General features: G+C 45.2%; 1 protein-coding gene across 5 annotated transcripts in view; it reads right to left on the bottom strand.

The window, feature by feature from the left end:
* Positions 1–20071, bottom strand: part of Palm2akap2 (PALM2 and AKAP2 fusion) — a 321160-nt gene that overhangs the window by 187983 nt on the left and 113106 nt on the right. For all 5 annotated transcript variants that reach the window (XM_051162363.1, XM_051162384.1, XM_051162377.1 and 2 more), the window contains exons 4-5: positions 11432–11546; positions 10377–10398 (exon numbers count right to left, since the gene is read on the bottom strand). In XM_051162363.1, coding sequence (XP_051018320.1) covers positions 10377–10398; positions 11432–11546 — 137 coding nt within the window. The remainder of the gene's footprint in view (positions 1–10376; positions 10399–11431; positions 11547–20071) is intronic.

Raw genomic sequence — 20071 nt, 5'->3', positions numbered from 1 at the left:
ACGCCAAGGCTTCATTTTGGACAGGAAGCTGGACGGCAGTGGTGACTGACACCACAGCCTGTGGTGTCATGCTTGAAGAGAGAATCTTGGTCTACCCAAGAGTCTCCGAGTATTGCACTTTTAGAAGACCGGAGACAGAGTGAGGTGCGTTTGGGGGAGAGAGCAGTGGCTGGTGGAAGTTTTATCAAAACAATCAAGAGACTATACGGTGTGATAAAGGCGTTCCAGGTGCAGAGTAAGGACAAAATACATGCAAGATGAGGGAGAAAAATGACATTCCTCTCAAGGGAAGTGTTCTAATAGAACCAGCTGGAGATGGAATGGGCCGCTTGGATGTAGGTTCACACTCTGATCACCAAGGGCCATGACTGGCTTGAGGGCTCCAGGGATTCTGTTTAGATGGGGGCTGGAACAAGGTCTCATGACCCTAAAATTCAGTGATCCTAAACACATTCCATTTAGACAGAATCCCAAACCTTCCAAACCCTAAACCATCAGACTGTGAGTAATAATACTCAATAGAGACATTTCAAATGGCCTGAGGTTGTATGGATTTCCAAGAGGACGGCCCTAAAGCAAGATGGCTTGTACCTGGGAGAATTCCAGCGGCAAATGCTGCTGGTAAGCGTGCTGCACACTCTGTGCCGTCACTGTAACCCTGACAGTGAGTGTGAACACCCCGTCCCAGAAGCAGCCCGGCACACCAGCTGACCTCATGGCATTCAGTAGCTGCACTTACAGGCAAATATGTTCTTAGGTAATAAATGTGCAGGTAAATTTATTTTCTAAAAATGCCCTGATCATGATATACTTCTGAAAATACACTTTCTATCTGGGTCATCATGCATTTGTGGCCCTCCTCACACTGGAAGGGTGCCAAGCTGGAAAAGCAAGTATATTCTTACTGTGGCTTCAATTACACAGGTGCATTACCATTGAACTTTACACTTTACATTTTTGGCTATTGGTGCTGCCCCAATCCCTCTCTCCCTCCCGCCATGTCTCTTTGTCACTTTTCCTATGACACAGGGTCTCTCTACATAGTCGTGGTTGCCCTGGAACTCACCCTGTAGACCAGGCTGGCCTCAAACCTGCAGGGATCCTTCTGCCTCTGCTGCCACAGTGCTGGGATTAAGAGTACACGCCACCACACTCAGTCTCCATTTCTACCTCTTGACATGAACTCATACATTTACAGGCTGACTGGCCCTGGGTTGGGAATCATACTTCGTGATCTTGGAGGAAAAGAACTGAGAAGCTTCTTGCCACAAAATTGCCAGGCTCCATCAGCACCAAGCTTGTAGGAACAGGTAGGAAGACATGTGATGTTTAAATGTGCTAACCCCAGTTGACCTTAGACATACACTCTGGGGAGCCCAAAAGAATCCCCAGCATGGCTGCTAGTGAGGCTTCCATAGCGTCGCTTCAAGTTTCAGGTTCCAGTTCAACCCTCCTCTAGATCTCCAGGGATGTGAAACCTGTCCCAGGTGTGGCCAGATGTCACAACCCCAGCAGGCTCTAGAACTCTTGTAAAAGCCTTATGTGAGGAAGACACTGAGCAGTATCTATTAAACAACAAAACGTAGTGAGTATGACTGGCTTTTTATTTTTTCCTATATTAAAATAAGGAGGCATTATTTTGCTTCAAAAATATTCAGGTTGACCTATGTAAGGTCTGGCTTAACAGCCCAAGATTATTTTGTTTTATTAACTGTGTCATTATGAGACTTTGTTGTTGTTTTTGGTTTTTCAAAACAGGGTTTCTCTGTGTAGTCTCGGCTGTCCTGGACTCACTTTGTAAACCAGGCTGCCTTTGAACTCACAGCGATCCACCTGCCTCGGCTTCCCCAAGTGCTGGGATTACAGGGGCGTGCCACCATGCCCTGCTTATGAAAATTATTTTAAACATGAATTTACTACAGTGTATAAATCAAACCCAATGTTCATATTTGCATTCACCTCTGCTAATTGCATTCTTTCATTCACCCCTGAGCCATCTTGCTGAGTAGAGCAAATGGGTCAGTGAACAGACTTTGTCCTTGTGTTCTGACCTCTGGAGCCACATTTCTGCGTGTGACTCTTCATATTTCACATTCACAAATATTATAGAGTCTGCACAACATACCACTGTCTGAAACATTTAGCAAGGAGCACACACTCTTTAACTTTTTGCTTTCACCCTGAGTATCCCCACAATAACTGAGAACTCCAGGAAAGTGAAGACTTACTCAAATTATGGGAAAAGCTTGACGCCCAAAAAGATTCTTGCAATAGATTCATAATCTTTGAGAAACCCTCTCACCAGCCTCGATTCCATTCCTCAACCCAGCTCTTTCAGGTGTGTAACATCCATGAGACAATAAAAACCCCAGAGACACCACACAGATTCACCTTAAAAGTAGCAAAAGATACAATGACCACAAACACTAGGAACACATGTCCCTTCCCCACCAAAGCTTGAGGGACAATGCCCCACAATTTCTTCACGACTTCCTCCTACTAATCCTCAGTTACCTATGGGGCCAGGACCTGCCCTTTGTGGCCACTGTCTGTGCCACGTCCGAAACCAGGCTAAGGATGAGCCTCCCTGAGGGAGGTCATCGGGATGCCCACTGCACAAACCACGCACAAGCCCCCTGAACAGTCTTGATGCCAAAGCGAAAAGGTCCCTGGACTTACCAGGTGCTCTGGGGCCCCTTTCTGCCCTGGTGATGGATCCAGTGTGGGTGAACAGATTGGCAGGTCAGGAGGCTGGCTGAGAGGAAACGTAACTTACAGCATCTGGTAGCAGAGAGAGCAGGGACGACAACAGACACAGTGTTGGGAGGCCCAGTGGGTTCACTGCCCAGACAGCAGCTTTCCTGCCCTACATAATGGCCCACAAAAGCGGCTACTGGACAAGAGTATCAGTCAACAAACCAGACATTTGCCCGGTGGCTGGAAATCAGCAGAGTAGTTGAGGCTGAAGGGATCCTGGCCAGGGAGCTCAGGCCCTAGGACTGTCTGTATCTGGGAAGAGTCATGAGAAAGACGCAGAGCTTAGGGCAGTAAGTACAGATTGGTGGAAAGGAACAAAGGCAGGGCATGTAGAGGCATTATGACCTAGGTATGATTGACCAAACATGGGACATCACACTGAAATGTGCATGGAACAGTGTGTTTCCCTTCTCTTCTTACCATACTGAGTTACACTTTGTTCTCCCTACACAGCTGGTGCTGAATCCAGGGCCTTGGATAAGCTAGACAAGTCTAATAACCTGACACCCTCCAGCAGAGAAAAGTAATGGTGGCTACTACTCCCCTCTGGCTGCTCTCCTCCATCTGAAACTACCAAAAGGAGTCCCTGACCTTTAGAGATCCACTACGTCCCTAGTGCCAAAAACTGTTTTCCGAAAAGTTGAAATCATGTTGGAACACTGTATTTTAACCCAAAACACCTCTTCTTGGCAAAGTGAAGTTTTTTGTTTTGTTTTCTTTTTATGAAAGTGGAGTTTTAAAATAAATAAATAAATAAATAAATAAATAAATAAATAAGTTACTCTGCTATTATACAATAAGAGAGTCTGACTCGTTTTCCAGCCCTTGAATACTAAAAAGGAAGAACTAGGTTTCAAAGTGGGTCTATGGCTAGCATATTACCCGATAGTTTTCTTGTGGCCAAATATATTTAAATGCATAAATGATCTTTGAAGATTCTAAAAGCTACATCATGTGCATGGTTACACTGCGGTATGACTGTTTGCACTTTTGATTTAGATCATTTCTTTAAAAGTCATGGCCTGATGATTTCCAAACAACTAAATGGTAGAGCCTGCAAGGGTCTGCTCTGTCTTCCTGCTCATTTTCTTTCCCAAGTTGTTAGTGTTGTCATTTGTTTTCTAATTCTTTATGCCCTTCCCAGCCATCATCATCACTTTTTTTGCAACACAAAAAATCCTAGCATCTCCCCCAGGCTCAGCCCTGTGTAATTGGTTCTGCACACGGCATCCTTCGCACCTTATGTATCCTTTACGTCCTTGGCATCCAACGTATCCTACGCATCCTTCACACCCTACTGTATCCTAAGTGCGTCTCCTCCTCTATACTCCATGTGTTCTGGGTTAAGAACATCTATACTTGCACTACAGCACTGTACTTCTGAACTCTGTCTAAACACATTTCCTGTGGCTCTCAGATGCTCTTCCTTCCCTGTTGAAAGTCAAGGAAAACGAAGACTACTCTCTGTTCATCATGACTTCCTTGGGGCCCAGCCCAGCTTTAAGTGTGTACTCAACATATATTGTTACATAAGTTAAACCAGCTCATTTGTAGTATAGATGCAAAGACCATCCATGGAAAGACCTAGAACCTGAAGCAAAGCAGAATGCAAGGTCATGGTGGAAAGGAATTTTGGAATGAGTTGAAAACCAATCCATTCTGAAGGTATAAAATTGGTATTATTTCCAAAGTATAATTTCTTTACATATAAAAAATGAGAAATGTGTTTAATATGTATTAGCTTAGTAATCCACTGTGTTTATTGGTACATAGAGATCAGAGTTTATTACTCTAATTAAATCAGTATAAAGACATTTGTGGCTTGTAGGCATAAGATTATTGTGTAATTCAAATGCTGATTTCTGTACCCCCCATATCTGGTGGCAATCTTTGCTCTGAGAATCTCCTGTCTCAATGTTGTGTAAATACTCCTCCCCTGTTGTCCCATGCTATGCCAATAAAGCAGCTTACAGCCAATTGCTGATCAGGGGAGAGAATAGGGCCGGCTAAGAGACGAGGAGTTAGAAGAGGAAGAAGGGGATTCAGCCAGGGGACTGAGCACAGGCAGAGGTTCAGGAGAGACCAGAAGAGAGAACAGGAACAGGAAACCCTACAAAGTGCAAGTATCTCTGGGATGTAAGCCGGGAGGAAGCCAAATTAGCATAAGGGCGAAGAGTAGAGTAATAGCTGGATGATGTTAAGCATGTGTATCTTTCTTGAGCACCAAAGATGCTCAGATGTAAAACGCTAATGTTACCTAAGCTAAAAGAATACACTTTTAGGCTTAATGAGTGTAACATTGTTGGATCTACGATCAACTAAGAGACAGTGCTCTGAAAAGATATGTGAGTGGGTTTACAGGAAAGATAACGTAGGGAGAAAAAAGACCCTTCTCAGGTATACATGGCACCTTCTCAGAGCTGCGCAGACACAAAGGGGCCAGAGGGGGAAAGTGCTTGCCTTCACTTCTTACATATGAATGCTTCTGTCCTGTCAGCACTGCTGCCACCCTCTGCTCCCATCAGTTGGAAGAAGATGTAAGTGTTCGTTTTAAAAATAATTTTCTCTTACCTTAAGAATTTCATTCATGTATACAACAAAATATGAAAAAAAAAGAAGAGACAATTTTTCCTAGTTGGAGGAGCTGGGTGGAATTGGGGAAGGGGTGAATATGATCAAATCACATTGTACAAACTTCTCAAAAAAATAAAGAAAGGAAATACCATTAAAAAAATAGAGTATTAGTTGCTTAGTTCTTGTGCTGTGAAGTCTGTTTAAATAATATAATAGAGTCCCAATTATTTGTGTGATACCTGGTCTAAGAGAGAAATTGAGAAACAATTATTTTATAAAAATAATTCTAACATTGGCTTGTATTATCTAGTATATGTAGACCCTGATTGTAGCAATAAAATATAAACACAGGGAAAGCGGGGGGCGGGGGGAGGGAGGAAGTCAAGTATACTTTCTGAACCTGAAACAGTCTTCTAAGGTATATTCATTCAGAACACCACTTTTTATACACACCAAAGCAAATTCCAAACTTTATCCCATGATTTTGCTCCCCCAGCCAAGGTTCGAAATAACATCACCACTTAAGCTCAGTAGAGATGTATTGCTGGACCAAAGAGGGAGACCAACAGCTGTTCTTAGGCGAACACACTTCGACAAGCCCTCTAACAGGTGACACATGAAGGGGATGGACAGTGGCAGGCATGCCAAGGTATCAGAAAGAGAAAGGGAAATGCCTGGAGCAAGACAAAAGGAGCTGGGTATCTCCCAGAGAGAAACAGGAAAGCAATGACGGGAAATGCTAGGACTGGGCTCTGTGTGATGCTTCATGGCTTCAGCATCATGGCTGAGTCCCAGGATCTCGGACCATCACTCATCAGCAGTTGCATGTCACTACTCTCTGTGTCTTTGCACTGAAGGTCAGTCTCACCCTCACCCCAGGCTCAGTACTCCCCTACAGGATCTGTACTGCCGCCCATCGGCAGCTTCTCCTGTATTCTGTCTGTGGCTTACTGCCTACAGTTCACTCAGGATCCTGGATGGTAGCTTTAACTCCGCCCACTTTTGGCATCCATCAGCCCTTCGTCTATTATTCCACATCTCATATCTATCCTAACTTTTAAAACCGTGTCTGTGTGTCTTGAGTGTATCCACATGTGCGTATGCATAGATGTATCCACAGAGACAAGAAGAGGTTGTCAGGTGTCCTCCATCACTGGCCTTTGAGTGGATTCCTTTGAGGCAAGGTCTGTCCAGGAACCTGGCAGGGTTGTAGTTTCTTGGCTAGGCTGGAACCTAGAAAACCCCAGCAATCCTTCTGTTTCCATCACCCTTTGGAGCCGGGATTACATAGATGCCTGGTGGTTATGTTGGGTCTGGGATCTCAATTTTAGTCCTCATGACTGCAGAGCCTGGGCTCTTAGCTGTCAATTCATCTCTCTAGCTCCCTACCCTCTGTATCCCTACTATGCTGCCTTAGTCCTGGCAGACCTTTCTCTTACCTCACCCCACCCCCTTTCTTTCAGCTTTCACACCGGAAAGACCTATGAACAGACAGTAGACTAGGATCTGTTCCACTCTATGGCAATCAGGCCATGTACTGACTCACATATAATCTGAACAGTGCAGGATGTGCTGATATTGGACCCTCACGTTCTTGGGGCAAAGGTGGAATTTCTCTAAGACAATGGGTTTTTCCATATCAACCATGTGGGACAAAAAAACAGGACAAGATATAAATAAGGACTCTCATGCCTGTATTCCAAGTTTTGGGGAGGTTAAGCAGGAGCCACGCTGTAAGTTCAAGCCAGCCAGGGTTACACACCCAGTTCCAGGCCAGCCCAGGCGAAAGAGTAATACCCTGTCTTAAAGCAAGAAGAGCAACAAGAAAAGCCCAGGCAGATAATGGCGTGGCAGTGCAGGGCCTGTAATACCCGTCCTCAGAAGGCAGAGGCAGGAGGATTGCCACAAAGTGAGTTCCAGGACAGTCAGGATTACATAAAGAGGCTGTCTTTAAAAGAAAAAAAAAAAAAAAAGTACTTAAATCTTATTTGTCACACACTTAGGAAGTCTGCAGAAGCCCAACACACAACATAACAAATGGCATTTAGCTGACCTCAGTCATTAAAGTGTCCTCTGCCAGTCAAAGACGGAGTGTCTCTGAGCATTTCCTCCGCTGTCAGAGAGGATAGACAACATCACCCATGGAGCATAAACCAGAGCGTACCTCTGTTCCCACATAGCTAAAACACTCCAGTGGTTATGAAGAGCATAAAGGGCTATGGCTTAGAGGTGCAGCCTGGTTGAGAGCTCTCCTTGAAACATGACCCAATGGGCCACCAATTGAGATTTCCCTACCATGGTATGTAGGTGTTGCTGTGGCCCCAAGACACCACATACTGGGAGAGGACAGGAATCGAAGATCAGTATCCAGTATCCAACTGCAAGACTGGGATGGGCCCAGGGCGCACACGTTCCTTTGCTTGTTCTGGCCAAGGCTTCACATGAGAACAGTGATAGCAGAAGATACAGATTGTGCTGGTCCCTTTAACGGTCAGCCTGACGTAATCTAGAACCAGCTGGGAAGATGGTCTCAATGAGAGGTTTTCTGGATCTGGTTGGCCTACAAGCATATCCGTGGAGGAATTGCTTTAACTTTTTTAGATGTTTTATTTTATGCATATGAGTTGCATTGTCTGCATGTATTATCGGTACCACATATATGTCTTATGCCCTCAGAATTCAGACGAGCATATTGGATCTCCTGGAACTGGAGGGCACATGTCCTTTGCAAGAGCAACAGGCACTCTTAAACAGTGAACAATCAATCTCTCCAGCCCCCTTGGGAGATTGTCCCACACCGATGTGGGAAGGCCTGCCGACTGTGGGTGGCACTGTCTCCTAGGTAGGAGATCCTGGGCTATGCATATAAAGAAAGGCAGCTGAGTTTGGATAGACATGCCCTGCATGCATCCGTTTCTCTCTGTTCTGGACCGTGGGTGTGATGGGACCAGCTGTTTTAAATCTCTGCCGCTCTGCCTTCCCTTCTGCAACAGACTGTGACCTGGGATTGCGAACTAACATAAACTCTTCTACCATAAAGTGAGTGTTTTGGTCTGGATGTTTTATCACAACAGAGATGAAACTAAAGCACATACTATAAGCAATTTATATTCAAACAAAACAATGTAAACACAGCACATATGCAGGCTGAAGGGCCTGGTAGGTAACAAAGCTATTTAAAGAGAGGAGAAATTGTAATCAAGAGTGGAATAAACTGTTTTCAATGACCAGGGCTGCAATGCCATTAAACTACTAAAGACCCAGCAACATTACCACTTCCTCTAATATATGAAAACACACACACACACACACACACACACACACACACACACACACACACACACACCATCCTTCTCCTCCTCCTTGGCATTCATAGGTAGAGAGAAGTCTGTGATTAACTTTCTGCAGCATCTACACAGTTCATATAGTCCTACCTCTGTGCTTGGAGGGTCCAGAGAATACAGTAGAAGGCTGCAGGAGGAAAATAGTAGAGGCTTCCAGGATGCAAATGAGGGAGACAGTGGTACCAATGTATTATATGGCTCCATTTGGACTAAGTTGTAGACTATAGAGGCGTCCATGCTGGACACAGCCTGCTCAGGGGCAGGACACACAGATCCCTTTGCTAACTATTGGAGAGAATTTTAAGGAAGGTCCTTGTTAAAGGAAGGGGCAGGAGGCTGGGGAAAGGGCACGCACGAAGGGACAACATTCCTTCTGCACATACCAGTGCCAGTGGGTCTGTGTCCTAGCCCAAGGCCAGCCTGGCACTGATCCCGCCTCCACACGCCTGTCAACCCTGCTGCTCTCTTTGCAGTGCTCCCAGGTCCCCAAGGCCACCCCCTCCATCTGTGTCCCACCTTCAAAGCCAAGAAGTGCCCCGTCAAGTCACACCCTAGAGTGGCAGGGGTTCTCTCCTAGAAATGTGCTTGGTCCTTTTCTCCCAGAGTTCCTGCTGGTGTGCTCCTCCTGCAGGTCCTGAGAACAGCAGATTTCCTTTGTGTATTCTCAAAGATCACCTACAAGGGAGCTCAAATCCAGGTCTTTAACAGGATACCTTCTCTGTTCTTTTGTTTTGCCTATCTTTTGTACCAGTCAGAAACTGTCCTACATACACAAACCTGGTCTGTGGCTGATTCAGAAAAAATGTGTCACATGTCACCATATTTTTTAAAAAAAATCTCCCACTTTTTTTTTTTCCCTGAGCGACAAAGGGAAATCTTCTGATGCCAACTCCCTCGGCCCCTGACCATCTTCCTGAGCTAGAGGATGACTGCATGAGAATCGCAGAGAAGCAGATAGCAGCTGACACTCCCATGTGTCCTTGCATTTCAAAGCCCATCTAGTGAGGGCCAAGATGAAAACAGCAACTTTGCATTCATAGCTGAGGTCAGAGGACACCGCGAAGCACGGAGGTGTAGTCCTGAGTTTATCCTCACATCCCAGGACAGCAGAGGAGGGGACAGGAGAAGGAAGGACCCGTTCCTTCTCATTTGTTTGGAATTAGGGGGACTAGAGTCTTACTCCCACTCTCCAGGGCTCAGGGTTTGATGTCATGGTAGGGAGGGAAGTTATGCTAGCTCAGTGTCCTTGGAAAGCTAGAAAGATGCTCTGAGGATGGAGGGAAGAGGATCAAAGAAAGCCCCAGAGGCCGCAAAAGGCTTCTTAAACACCAAATCACCTCTGATGTGACTAAGTGACTCAGGATGATGAGCTGCCTCCTGCAAGGGACTTAGTTCCCACTCCAGCACATTCTTTTGCCAACCCTACTCAAGGAAAGTCCAGACAGCAAGTGCTTGGGGAGGCCACTGGAAGGAAAGCTGGTCAATGCGCTAATAAAAGTATCAAGTCAAGGAGCGGAGGCGGTAAAGATGACAGTGTGGACCTCTTAGGGCCCTGCCAGCTAGGCTGCTGCCCCTTGCCCGGGATGCGCCTAGGAAGTGTGTCACTTCACATCTGCCTCCTGGTGAGTCTGTATGAATGAGGACCACTCAGAGGACCAGGAGGGAAAGCATCCATGTACAGTCAGGGCAGAGTACACTTACCTCCATCTGCAGTGGAGAAACCCTGTGGAGAAAAAAAGCAAAGCAGAGCGTCACTGTGTGTGTGTGGCCTGTGTCCCATCCCCAAGCCCCAAACACAGACCCAGAACGTGGCCAGCAGCAGGCAAGACCCAAGCTTTTTTTTTTCTGGGATCAGTTTAAGGATTTGACATTCTCAACTTACATGGAATGTCAATCAATTTATTGAGAGATAATTTCAATCATGCAGCATCTATACTGAGCTGTGTTGGAGATGAAATATTTAGAAGAATCCCAGCTTGAATTTAACTTTATACAGTTTTTTTTTTTTTTTTTTTTTTTGTTTTTTTTTTGTTTCTTAAATCACTGAGACATGAGACAGAAAGTGGGGTCCTGAGAAATTCAGAGCCCCAAGGCCTCTCTGTGTGTCACCACATAGAGTCTACACAGGGGGATTCCATGCATGTACACCAACTGCATTGGGATTCCTGCCCATTTGCTACAGCGCTGCCTCTAGCCCTTTCATAAACGGAAGACTCAACAGGCGAATTATAATCAAAGCCACAAGAGATCATCTAATGTCCTTAATAGGAACTGGGTTCACAGCTCTTGGTGCCTAATTTCAAGACTTTTCAGACATTGGGGAAGTATGGGGTGTGGGCAGCAGCAAATAAATGCGATTAATTTAACAGACTTGTCTCCCTGCCTCCCAGTGAAGACAGGCCACTCTGCTACAGGGATGGCACCTGTTCCTGGCATTTCTGCCTTCTTTTCAGAGTTCTCTGGTTACTGTTTAGCCCAGTGGTTCTCAGCCTGTGGGTCCCAACCCCTTTGTGGGGGGCGTATCAGATACCCTGCAAATTTACTTTACAATTCATAACAGTAGCAAAATTACAGTTATGAAGTAGCATTAAAATAATTTTATGAGTGGGGGGGGGGTGGTCACCACAACCTGAAGAGCTGTATTAAAGGGACACAGCTTAGGAAAGTTGAGAATCCCTGGCCTGGCTCTTTCTCTAGGGCACTGCCCCCTGATTTGGTTTAGAGAAGACCCGCGCTTTTTTTTTTTCTTCTTTCACCTTCTGCAAGTCCTTGAAGGATTTCTCTGTCTCCTTCAGTTTCTCAAGGATGATCTGCTCTTTGGCAGAGATCTGGGACTCTTCACTTTCAAGCACTCGTATTTCCTGCTCCAGCCTGGAAGACACACAAACAGAGCACAAGATGTTTTATTGCCTTGCCATCCATTGGGAAGGGAGCCGCCAGCTTCCTGCTGGGCGGCCCATAGCTTCCGTTGTTCACGACATTGAGAAACCAGGCCAAGGCTTTTCCGTTTCAGAGTATCCTGTGTATCCAACTTTGTTGCCAGAAAGACACTGGTCAAAGGAAAACAACCCAGGGCTGCCCCTGTTGCTTCATGGCCACCACTCTGCAACATGTTTGGTGTCTGCCCATTGTCCTGGCACCCCAACAACCATCCTGATGTGTATACTTCTTAGTCAGAGGCAGATTGTGTTCATACAGCTCAGGACAGATGAGTGGAGGGAAACAGCTTCATATTCCCCTAGCTATTTCAGAATCATGTCTCTTTTCCTAGGATGGCCAAAAGACAAAGGACAAAGGGCAAAGGGCAAAGGGCAAAGGGCAAAAGGCCAGTGCTCCTCAAAGGAAATATACTGCTAAGAAATGGCTGGTGGCCAAAACCCAGGAATTGCTATCTCTCCCTCAGTGACCTATACAGACAAAAAGAGACACAATGGATGGAAAGACCAAGTTTCTGGATCATTTCTTGGTTGCTAGAGCTATTCTATACACTTTCACGAAGGGAACTTTTAGCTCTCCTAAGAGACTGAGAATATTCCAGAAGAGTAGCTATGGCTGCGACTTTGGGGGCGGGGGTAAAGCTCAGCGTCTATATTCTTCTAGTTTAATGACCGGAATAGTGATTAGCTTTTGCTGAACACTGTTCCAGGAACTAATTCCCAGGGGCGATGGTGGTTCTAGGTTGTCAGCTTGACTACATCTGGTATGAACTACAATCTAGAAATGGAGGACACACCTGTGAGAGATGATTTTTGCTTGGATTGAAGTGGGTGAGTCTATTTCTAGTCTGGACCAGTGAGGCAGGAAGACACAGCTTTAATATGGGCCCTTTGCCTGCCCAGGTGACGGCTCACCTGGCTGGCATATTCATTCCTTCACTGGCATTAGAACATATTTCTTTGGGACTCAAATATATACTAAAAGACCAGCTTGGAAATTTAGCCCTGTAGAGTGAGCAACTACTGGATTCTACTATGGGCTGAGCAACTAATGAACAACACAGCTGGCCATTGTTGCATTAGCTGGACTGCAGCCTGTAAGTCATCCCAATAAATCATATATGTATGTGTATATACACATATATACATAATATATATATATATATATATATATATATATATATATATATATATGTATGACTTACATGAGCTCTGTCTCACTAGAGAACTCTGACTAGTACACATGAGTTATTTCAGTTAACCTTTCCCAATGACTCTAAGAGTAAGGAACCCCATTTTAGAGATGAGATAATCAAGGCCTGGTGTGGTTTAGTACCTGTTGCAGAGCTTTGAGTCAAAAACACAAGCCAGGAGGTCTTACTCCACTGTCCTAGCTCTTACTGTATTGCTTCCATAAGGTCTCATATATTCCTTGCATAAAAACATTGCATGTATTGGGGCACAGGGCCAGTGTTGTCCTGCAGCAAGGTCATTATAGATTCTGCAGAGATGAATGTCCTCTGTCTAAAAGACTCTACACTCTTGCCTTTTTGATTCTTTGGTCTGAATTTGTAGTTCGTTCATTCATTCATTCATTCATTCATTCATTGATCCATTGCTTTGTTCCTTCACCCACTGGTCATTCATTCATCCATTTTTGCTGCTAGCCATTGCCTTTAGCCATCATGGATGCTCTGCTGTAGATGGCCCTTGACTAGGGGATCTCCCTTGCTCTCCTCCTCTCCCATGGTCTCAGCTCTCCTGGGAACTGGCTACCACTTCAAATGAAAAATTCAGAGTGAAATTTCTGAGAGGCAAGGGACATCGAGACACAGGCATACCCTGACTAGGGTGAGACTGGGCTCCATCCTTGGCTTTTTTTTTTTTTTTTTTTGTCCCTGGCTGTACAAAATATACCTCCCTTAAAGGAGCAGAGTCAGATATGCTCATTCTGCACAGTAAAAGTGGGGGTCATGTGATTTACAGGACCCCAAAGTATGGATACTCCCTGTGCTACCTGCCCCCATCCCCATGCCTGGTTCCCTTTGCACTTAGCTCACACGGTGGCTCTCTGCTCTGATGTTTCCTTCAGGAAACTCAGCCCACACCTAGAACCATTTTTAGGTTTAACTTAGGCGCCCTGCCCCTTCTGTTTTCAGAGAGTCACCTGTAGGAGTGACTTCCTATTTTTGCACCCCTTTTTTTTGTTGTTCTGTTTGTTCTAAGACAGGGCTTCAGGTACACCAGATTCACCTCAAACTCCTTCTGACTCTGCCTCCTGAGTGTCAGATTTTACAGTTATGGACCACTATGCCTGGTGTATTGTGAATGGAACAAAAGGCTTTACATATGCTAGGCAAGTACTTTACCAATTAAATGCCATCTTCATCCCCACCCCTGCATATTCCTTAACTCATTACCATTGGTTACCAGCATTCTTATCAAGGCCAATGTATCTACAGCAGCATCTTTCTATTGAAGCGACTCTCCTCTTGGAGGAAGGCTGACATGGCTCTACTCTGGTTGTTCATAACTCAAGAGATGAGTATTGGTTGTTACCGACATCTGGCAAGTAGAGAGGCCAGGAATGCTAATAAACACCCTATAATGCACAAAACAATCCCTACAGAAAAGAATAGCCTGGCCCCCTAATAGCAACAGGCATTATTAATTTTCCCACCTGGACTGAGAATTCACCAAGGTGGGGAAGAATACACATTCTCAAAATACATACATTCAACGAGTTAGTACAAACACTGAACCAGGCTGCATAAAGGCTATGAGATGAGACAATCAGAGTCCCTGAAATTCTTCAGAAACCATTGACTAGGAAGACTGTGTGTGGGCTGAATGCAAATAGAATACAAATGAGAGGTGCTGAGTGATGCAGAGGTCTGAATACAGATGCGAAGTTCTTTGCTGCTCCAAATGTTCAGCAAAATATTCTGCATACATCTCTGTGACTTATTCTAGGCAGAAATTGATGGAAGAGGCATGAGAGCAGAATAGGAGCAACACACATGGGACAGACCAAGTGGCCTGTAAATTGAAGCACTGCAATGGTTTTTTGAGACAGGGTCTCTCTGTGTAGCCTTGGCTATCCTGGACTTGCTTTGTAGACCAGGCTGGCCTCGAACTCACAGTGATCCACCTGCCTCCGCCTCCCAAGTGCTGGGATTACAGGCGTGTGCCACCATGCCTGGCTCTAGGGTATTATCCTTTAAAATAATCCCTCCTTTGGGAACTGCAGAGACAGTGCAGTGGTTAAGAGCATTTGTTGCTCTTTAAGAGGACCTGGGTTCAAGTACCAGTACCCATGTCAGGTGGTTCACAACTGCCTATAACTCTAGCTCCAGGGGATCTGATGCCCTCTTCTGGATACCATGGACATTGCACTTACATATGCACATACCCACACACAGGCACACACTTGAACACACACACATATCATACACACACACACACACACACACACACACACACACACACACACCTTCTTGCCTTCCCGGAACTATCAATGTTGATCTTAGCCACTGATTTGCTTTCCAGTCCCTTCACTTTGGATTCAGCCATGTGCTGTGTTTTGGTCAGCGAAATTAGAGCAAACAAGACAAAAGCACAAACAAAGGCTTGATAGGTTTGCATTGGGTTTGTCTCCTTGTACCTTTTGGCAAGAGCCAAGAGAAGACTAGGTCACCTTGGCCTCAGAAAGAACGTATGTGAGTTTACCCATGGTTAGAAGGCATGCCTAGCCAATGCCACTGAGGGAGGTTTGGTTCTTGTTTGAGACAGTCTGTTTATGCGGCCCTTGCCTGGAACTCTGACTCACAGAGATCTGCCTGCCTTTGCCCCCTGCCTCTGCCTCTACTTCTCAAGTACTGAGATTAAAAGCTTGTACCATCATGCCCTGCTTTTTGTTTTGCTTTGTTAGGGTCTTGCTACTGTAGCCCCTGCTGGCCTCGAATTTATCCTTCTCTGAATGCTGGGATTCCAGGTGGATGGAATTTGTTACATAGAACTATTGTAGTGCCAGATGAGACTGGTCAAATATGTATGTGCGTAAAAGTATAGATATTTATATTCTATTATGCCCCTAATATATATATATATTAATTATAGTTGAAATATGTATACATATATGTACATGTTCCTATATTAGGTATATATTTATCTAATACTGTCTAAGGCAGAAAGATTGCAAAGAACTTAAGCTATCCTGCCACTACTCCCAATTCTGAATGGAAAGGGGTCACCCTTTAATGAAGATTAAGACAGAAGAAAATTGAAAAATGTCAGTCAAGATAATAGGGTTATAGATTATTTTAGTTTTTGTTTTTTATAAGATTCAATATTTGCTCAATTTAAAAAATAGTATAAATGAGCATATAGTTCAATGTTAGAGTGCTTGCCTAGCATATACAAAGTCCTGGCTTTGGTCCCCAGCCAGTCAGCTCTGCATGTAAAGGTGCTTTTTGTCTGTTTATTTGTTTGGTTTTTTTTTTTTTTTTTCTTTTGTTTTTGTTTTATTGAGACAGGGTTTCTCTGTGTAGGCCTGGCTTTCCTGGACTCGCTTTGTAGATCAGGCTGGCCTCAAACTTATAAAGATCCACTGGCTTCTGCCTCCTGAATGCTGGAATTAAAGGCGTGCATCACCACGTCCGCTGTGTAAAGGTGCTTGTCTCGAAGTCTAGCAACCTGAGTTCTATCCTTGGGATCCACACAGTAGCAGAGAATCACCGTCTGCAGGTTGGACTCTGCCTTTCACATAACCATTGTGACACACATGTCCCCACTCCCCAAACACATACAAAGTAAATAAAACCGTAATAAAAACATCACATATTACTTTTCTAACTCTACTGCCCGATTTAGAGACAACCAATTGCTTTCAAAACGCCTCCTGAGACCTCATGCTCAGAAGGCTGAGGGATAAGCAGGGACCAGGGCCTCAGCTTCTTGGCGTTAAGTCAAGGGGTAAAACAGCTCTCTCTAATAGCTATGTAAACACAGATCCAACGTTTACTGAGCCTGTTTGGCTGACAGAGGAAGCAGACCCTTCAAGAGATTATAAAACAAACTGAAATTGTGTTAACTATGGCTGACTTAGAAAAAAAAAAAAAAAAAAAACATAAAGACCCACAGGTGGTAAGTCCCTAGGGAGCTTCCTTCTGGTGAAGCAGCCCCCGGTAGCTGAGACTGCTCTGTGACCCCCACGACCACAGGCTGGCTTGTGTCTCCACAGCCTGGCCCTGTTCTTTTGGTTTCAGAGAGCTCAGCTGTATGGTTCAGATGCTCAAGATTTGGGTCATGATACCGTGCTGCCTGGTAACTGAGAAGGGAGGGGACAGAGAGGAGGGAAACAGCGAAACTAAACCTTTTGATACCAACTGAGTTTTACCCCAAATGGAATGACTGGAGAGAAGGGGAGTCTATGTAAGCCTAAGCAAGCCAGGTCTAAGGAGCCGACTTTCCTTACAAAAGACCTGCGGCTTTGGGCCAGGTGCTGAGGGCACTGGATGGCCAGGCCACCACCTCGCTCAGACAAACCCGAGTCTCAGGGCTGAGGACCATCTCAAAAAACGGTGTCTTGGCTTAAAACATCCTGCTGTTTTGTGGTTTCATGCCTGAAACCTAAGTCGGTTTCTGGGTGCCAAGTAGATATTGCTGTGCTAAAAATAACAAATGGGCAGAAAGTGTAATTTATACACAAGGTTAGTTGAGGCTTGACGGGCTGCAGCAGGTACCCAGCAGCCTCTGACTGGCCTGCCTGGTTCCTTCTGAGCAGAGAATGGACTGTAAAAAGCTGTAAGAACACAGCACAGCTGTGGAGAACTAACACAGGAGACAAGGGTTGGGTCACGGCTAAAAGGTCTTATAAAAATGTATCCAGCCATCCTGAGCATCCTCATGGAAGAGCACAAAGGACCCCTGACTCTATAAGTACATCCATCTAATGTTATGCAAATACTTTCTCTGTACCAGGCAATGTGCTGAGCAGGGACAGGAGGCTAAATCAAGCCCAGGTTCTGCTTGTGAAAGCTCTCGGTCAAGTAATGAGATTTAGAGTATGAGATAAACACACACATCAAAGCCTGAAAGGTCATGGGAGGGTAAAGAACAACATGTTGTGGCTGTGTGTGGTAAAGCCCCAAGTTGTCTGCCCAGCATCTTGTGGGGGAGAGCAACGTTCACGCCACGGCTTCTACTTAGATAAAGAGAGCTGTGGGGCAGTTTGGGTGGACAGTATATGCATAAAATTGTGTGTGTGTGTGTGTGTGTGTGTGTGTGTGTGTGTGTTGGGGAGGGGGGTAGAAACTTCCAGAAAGACTCTGTAAGAGAAGAAGGAATGTTGTTTTCAGTGGCACACACCTTCGCTTTGTTCTTTCTTACAGATCTCTCATGGGAGAGTGTCACAGCAGTTTCCAGTTACAAGCCCAGTGGCTTTCAATATAGACATATTAGCTTACATTTCCATGGACCAAACATCTGACATCCAGGGCAAACATCAAAATGTTTGTTTGCCAAGGTTATGTTCCCTTCTAGAGGCCATAGGGGAGCATCCACGTCCCCCTCTTTCCCAGCCCCCTCAGACCATCTGCACTTCTTGATTCATGGACCTCTGCTTCCACTTTTGAGGTGCATGCATGCCTCGGCTCTGACTATTTTTCTGCCATCAGCCTGCCTCTGGTTCTATTTCTGCCTCTTGGTCTCCTTGATATGGTTCGAATAGTGTTCACAGCCCTCAGAGAGTAAAGTTTTAGAGAGATGGATCCTTCTAGAAGGCATCAGTCACTGAGGGAGGTAGCCTTTCAAAGGGGCTGGTGTAGTTTCCAAGGGACCCCATGTAGTTCTTGCGGTATGTGTTGTAGAAACAGTGAGCCTGGCTCCTGAATTCTCACTTCTTGTCCTACCATGTGCTTTTTTCTCACTTGCACTCACCTCTCATTATTATGCCAAGAAGCTAGGCTAATGGTTCTTTCTTTCTTTATTTTCAAGACAAGGTTTCTCTGTGTAGTCCTGGCTGCCTGGAATTCACTGTGTAGACCATGCTGGCCTCGAACTCAAAGATTTGCCTGCCTCTGCCTCCTGAGTGCTGGGATTAAAGGCATGTGCCACCACAACCTGGGTTCAGTCTAATGGGTTCTAATCTTTGACTTTCAACTTCTGAAACTGAGTTAAACTCACTTCTTTTCTTTACACCGTGCCTGTGAAGACAGACAAACACACACTGCACTTCTCCTCTTCCGAGTGACTTAACACAGTCACAAATTCAGAGGTTAGGATGTGAACATCTTAGGGAGCTCACTGTTCTGTTGGTCCTTGGGGATATGGAGCTAGAGGAAGGACACTCAGAGAGGCAAGGATGTGACAAGGACAGCTGGGTGCAAAAAGCCAGAAACAGCTTGGCACCCAGAAGCTGTAGTGGAACACCCACACCACCTCCAGAATGTCTGCTTCCAGCTTTACTGTTATGAGTGGAAGCCACTGCTGTGGCCACAGCTGAATGCAGTTTCCTCCTGGTACAAGGCAGAGAGAAAGCTTGCTTGGGTAGTCCACACACCAGCTCAGCTCTGAAGGGTGTAAAAGAATCAAACATGCCAGACAGGACACTTCTGAGAACACCCTATCTTGCTATTCACTCAGTGGCTTGTGACTTTGCAAGTCCTTTTTGTGCCAACCAGGCTTCCTCTAGTTGCAGGGCCTCAGCATGATGCATCAGAGAGGCCCCAACATCCCTGTCCACAATCCAACATCTCCCTATGCTGTGCAGTTTTTTCCCTCACCCCAAAATTTCAAAAATCTACTGAAAGTCAACCTTATTTCAAGATGCAAAGAAAGAGAGGAGCTGGGAAAGGCTGGCCAATATGGTGACTCAGTACCGCTTCCCATGACCCTCTGCTACCTCTTAGCCCTCCGACCTACAGAAGTCAGTACCTGTTTCCTTTTTCTGAGTGTTTCTCAACTGAATTCAAAAGAGAACAGTCTTATGAGAAACTTGGTTTCTGGGGCTGGAGAGATGGCTCGATGCTTCAGAAGCCACTTCCAGAGGACCTGAATTTAGTTCCCAGTACCCACAGCAGGTGTCTGACCTGTAACTCCAGCTCCAAGAGCCCTGGCACCCTCTTCTGATCTCTGTGGAGAAATATACTCATGTGCGCATGTGTGCGCGCGCACGCGCGCACACACACACACACACACACACACACACACACAATCAATCAAAAGTAAAATCTAAAAATGACTCAATAATCTTACAAAATTACATATGAGTGGCATGTCTGCATTAGAACTATTATATCATTGTTCATAAGGAAAGAAAATGAAAGAAAGAAAGAAAGAAAGAAAGAAAATGAAGTACACCTGATTGTCAGAGGAACCATCACAAACACTGACCTCCTTGGAAACCAAGGTCCACGGAGCACAGATATGGAGTGAGGACTTGCCTAGGTGGGGTGTGAG

This window comes from Acomys russatus, chromosome 2, assembly GCF_903995435.1.
Source record: "Acomys russatus chromosome 2, mAcoRus1.1, whole genome shotgun sequence".
Taxonomy (NCBI): Eukaryota; Metazoa; Chordata; class Mammalia; order Rodentia; family Muridae; genus Acomys; species Acomys russatus.
The sequence above is the reverse complement of the archived record's forward strand: the minus strand, read 5'-3'. Positions and strand labels throughout refer to the sequence as shown.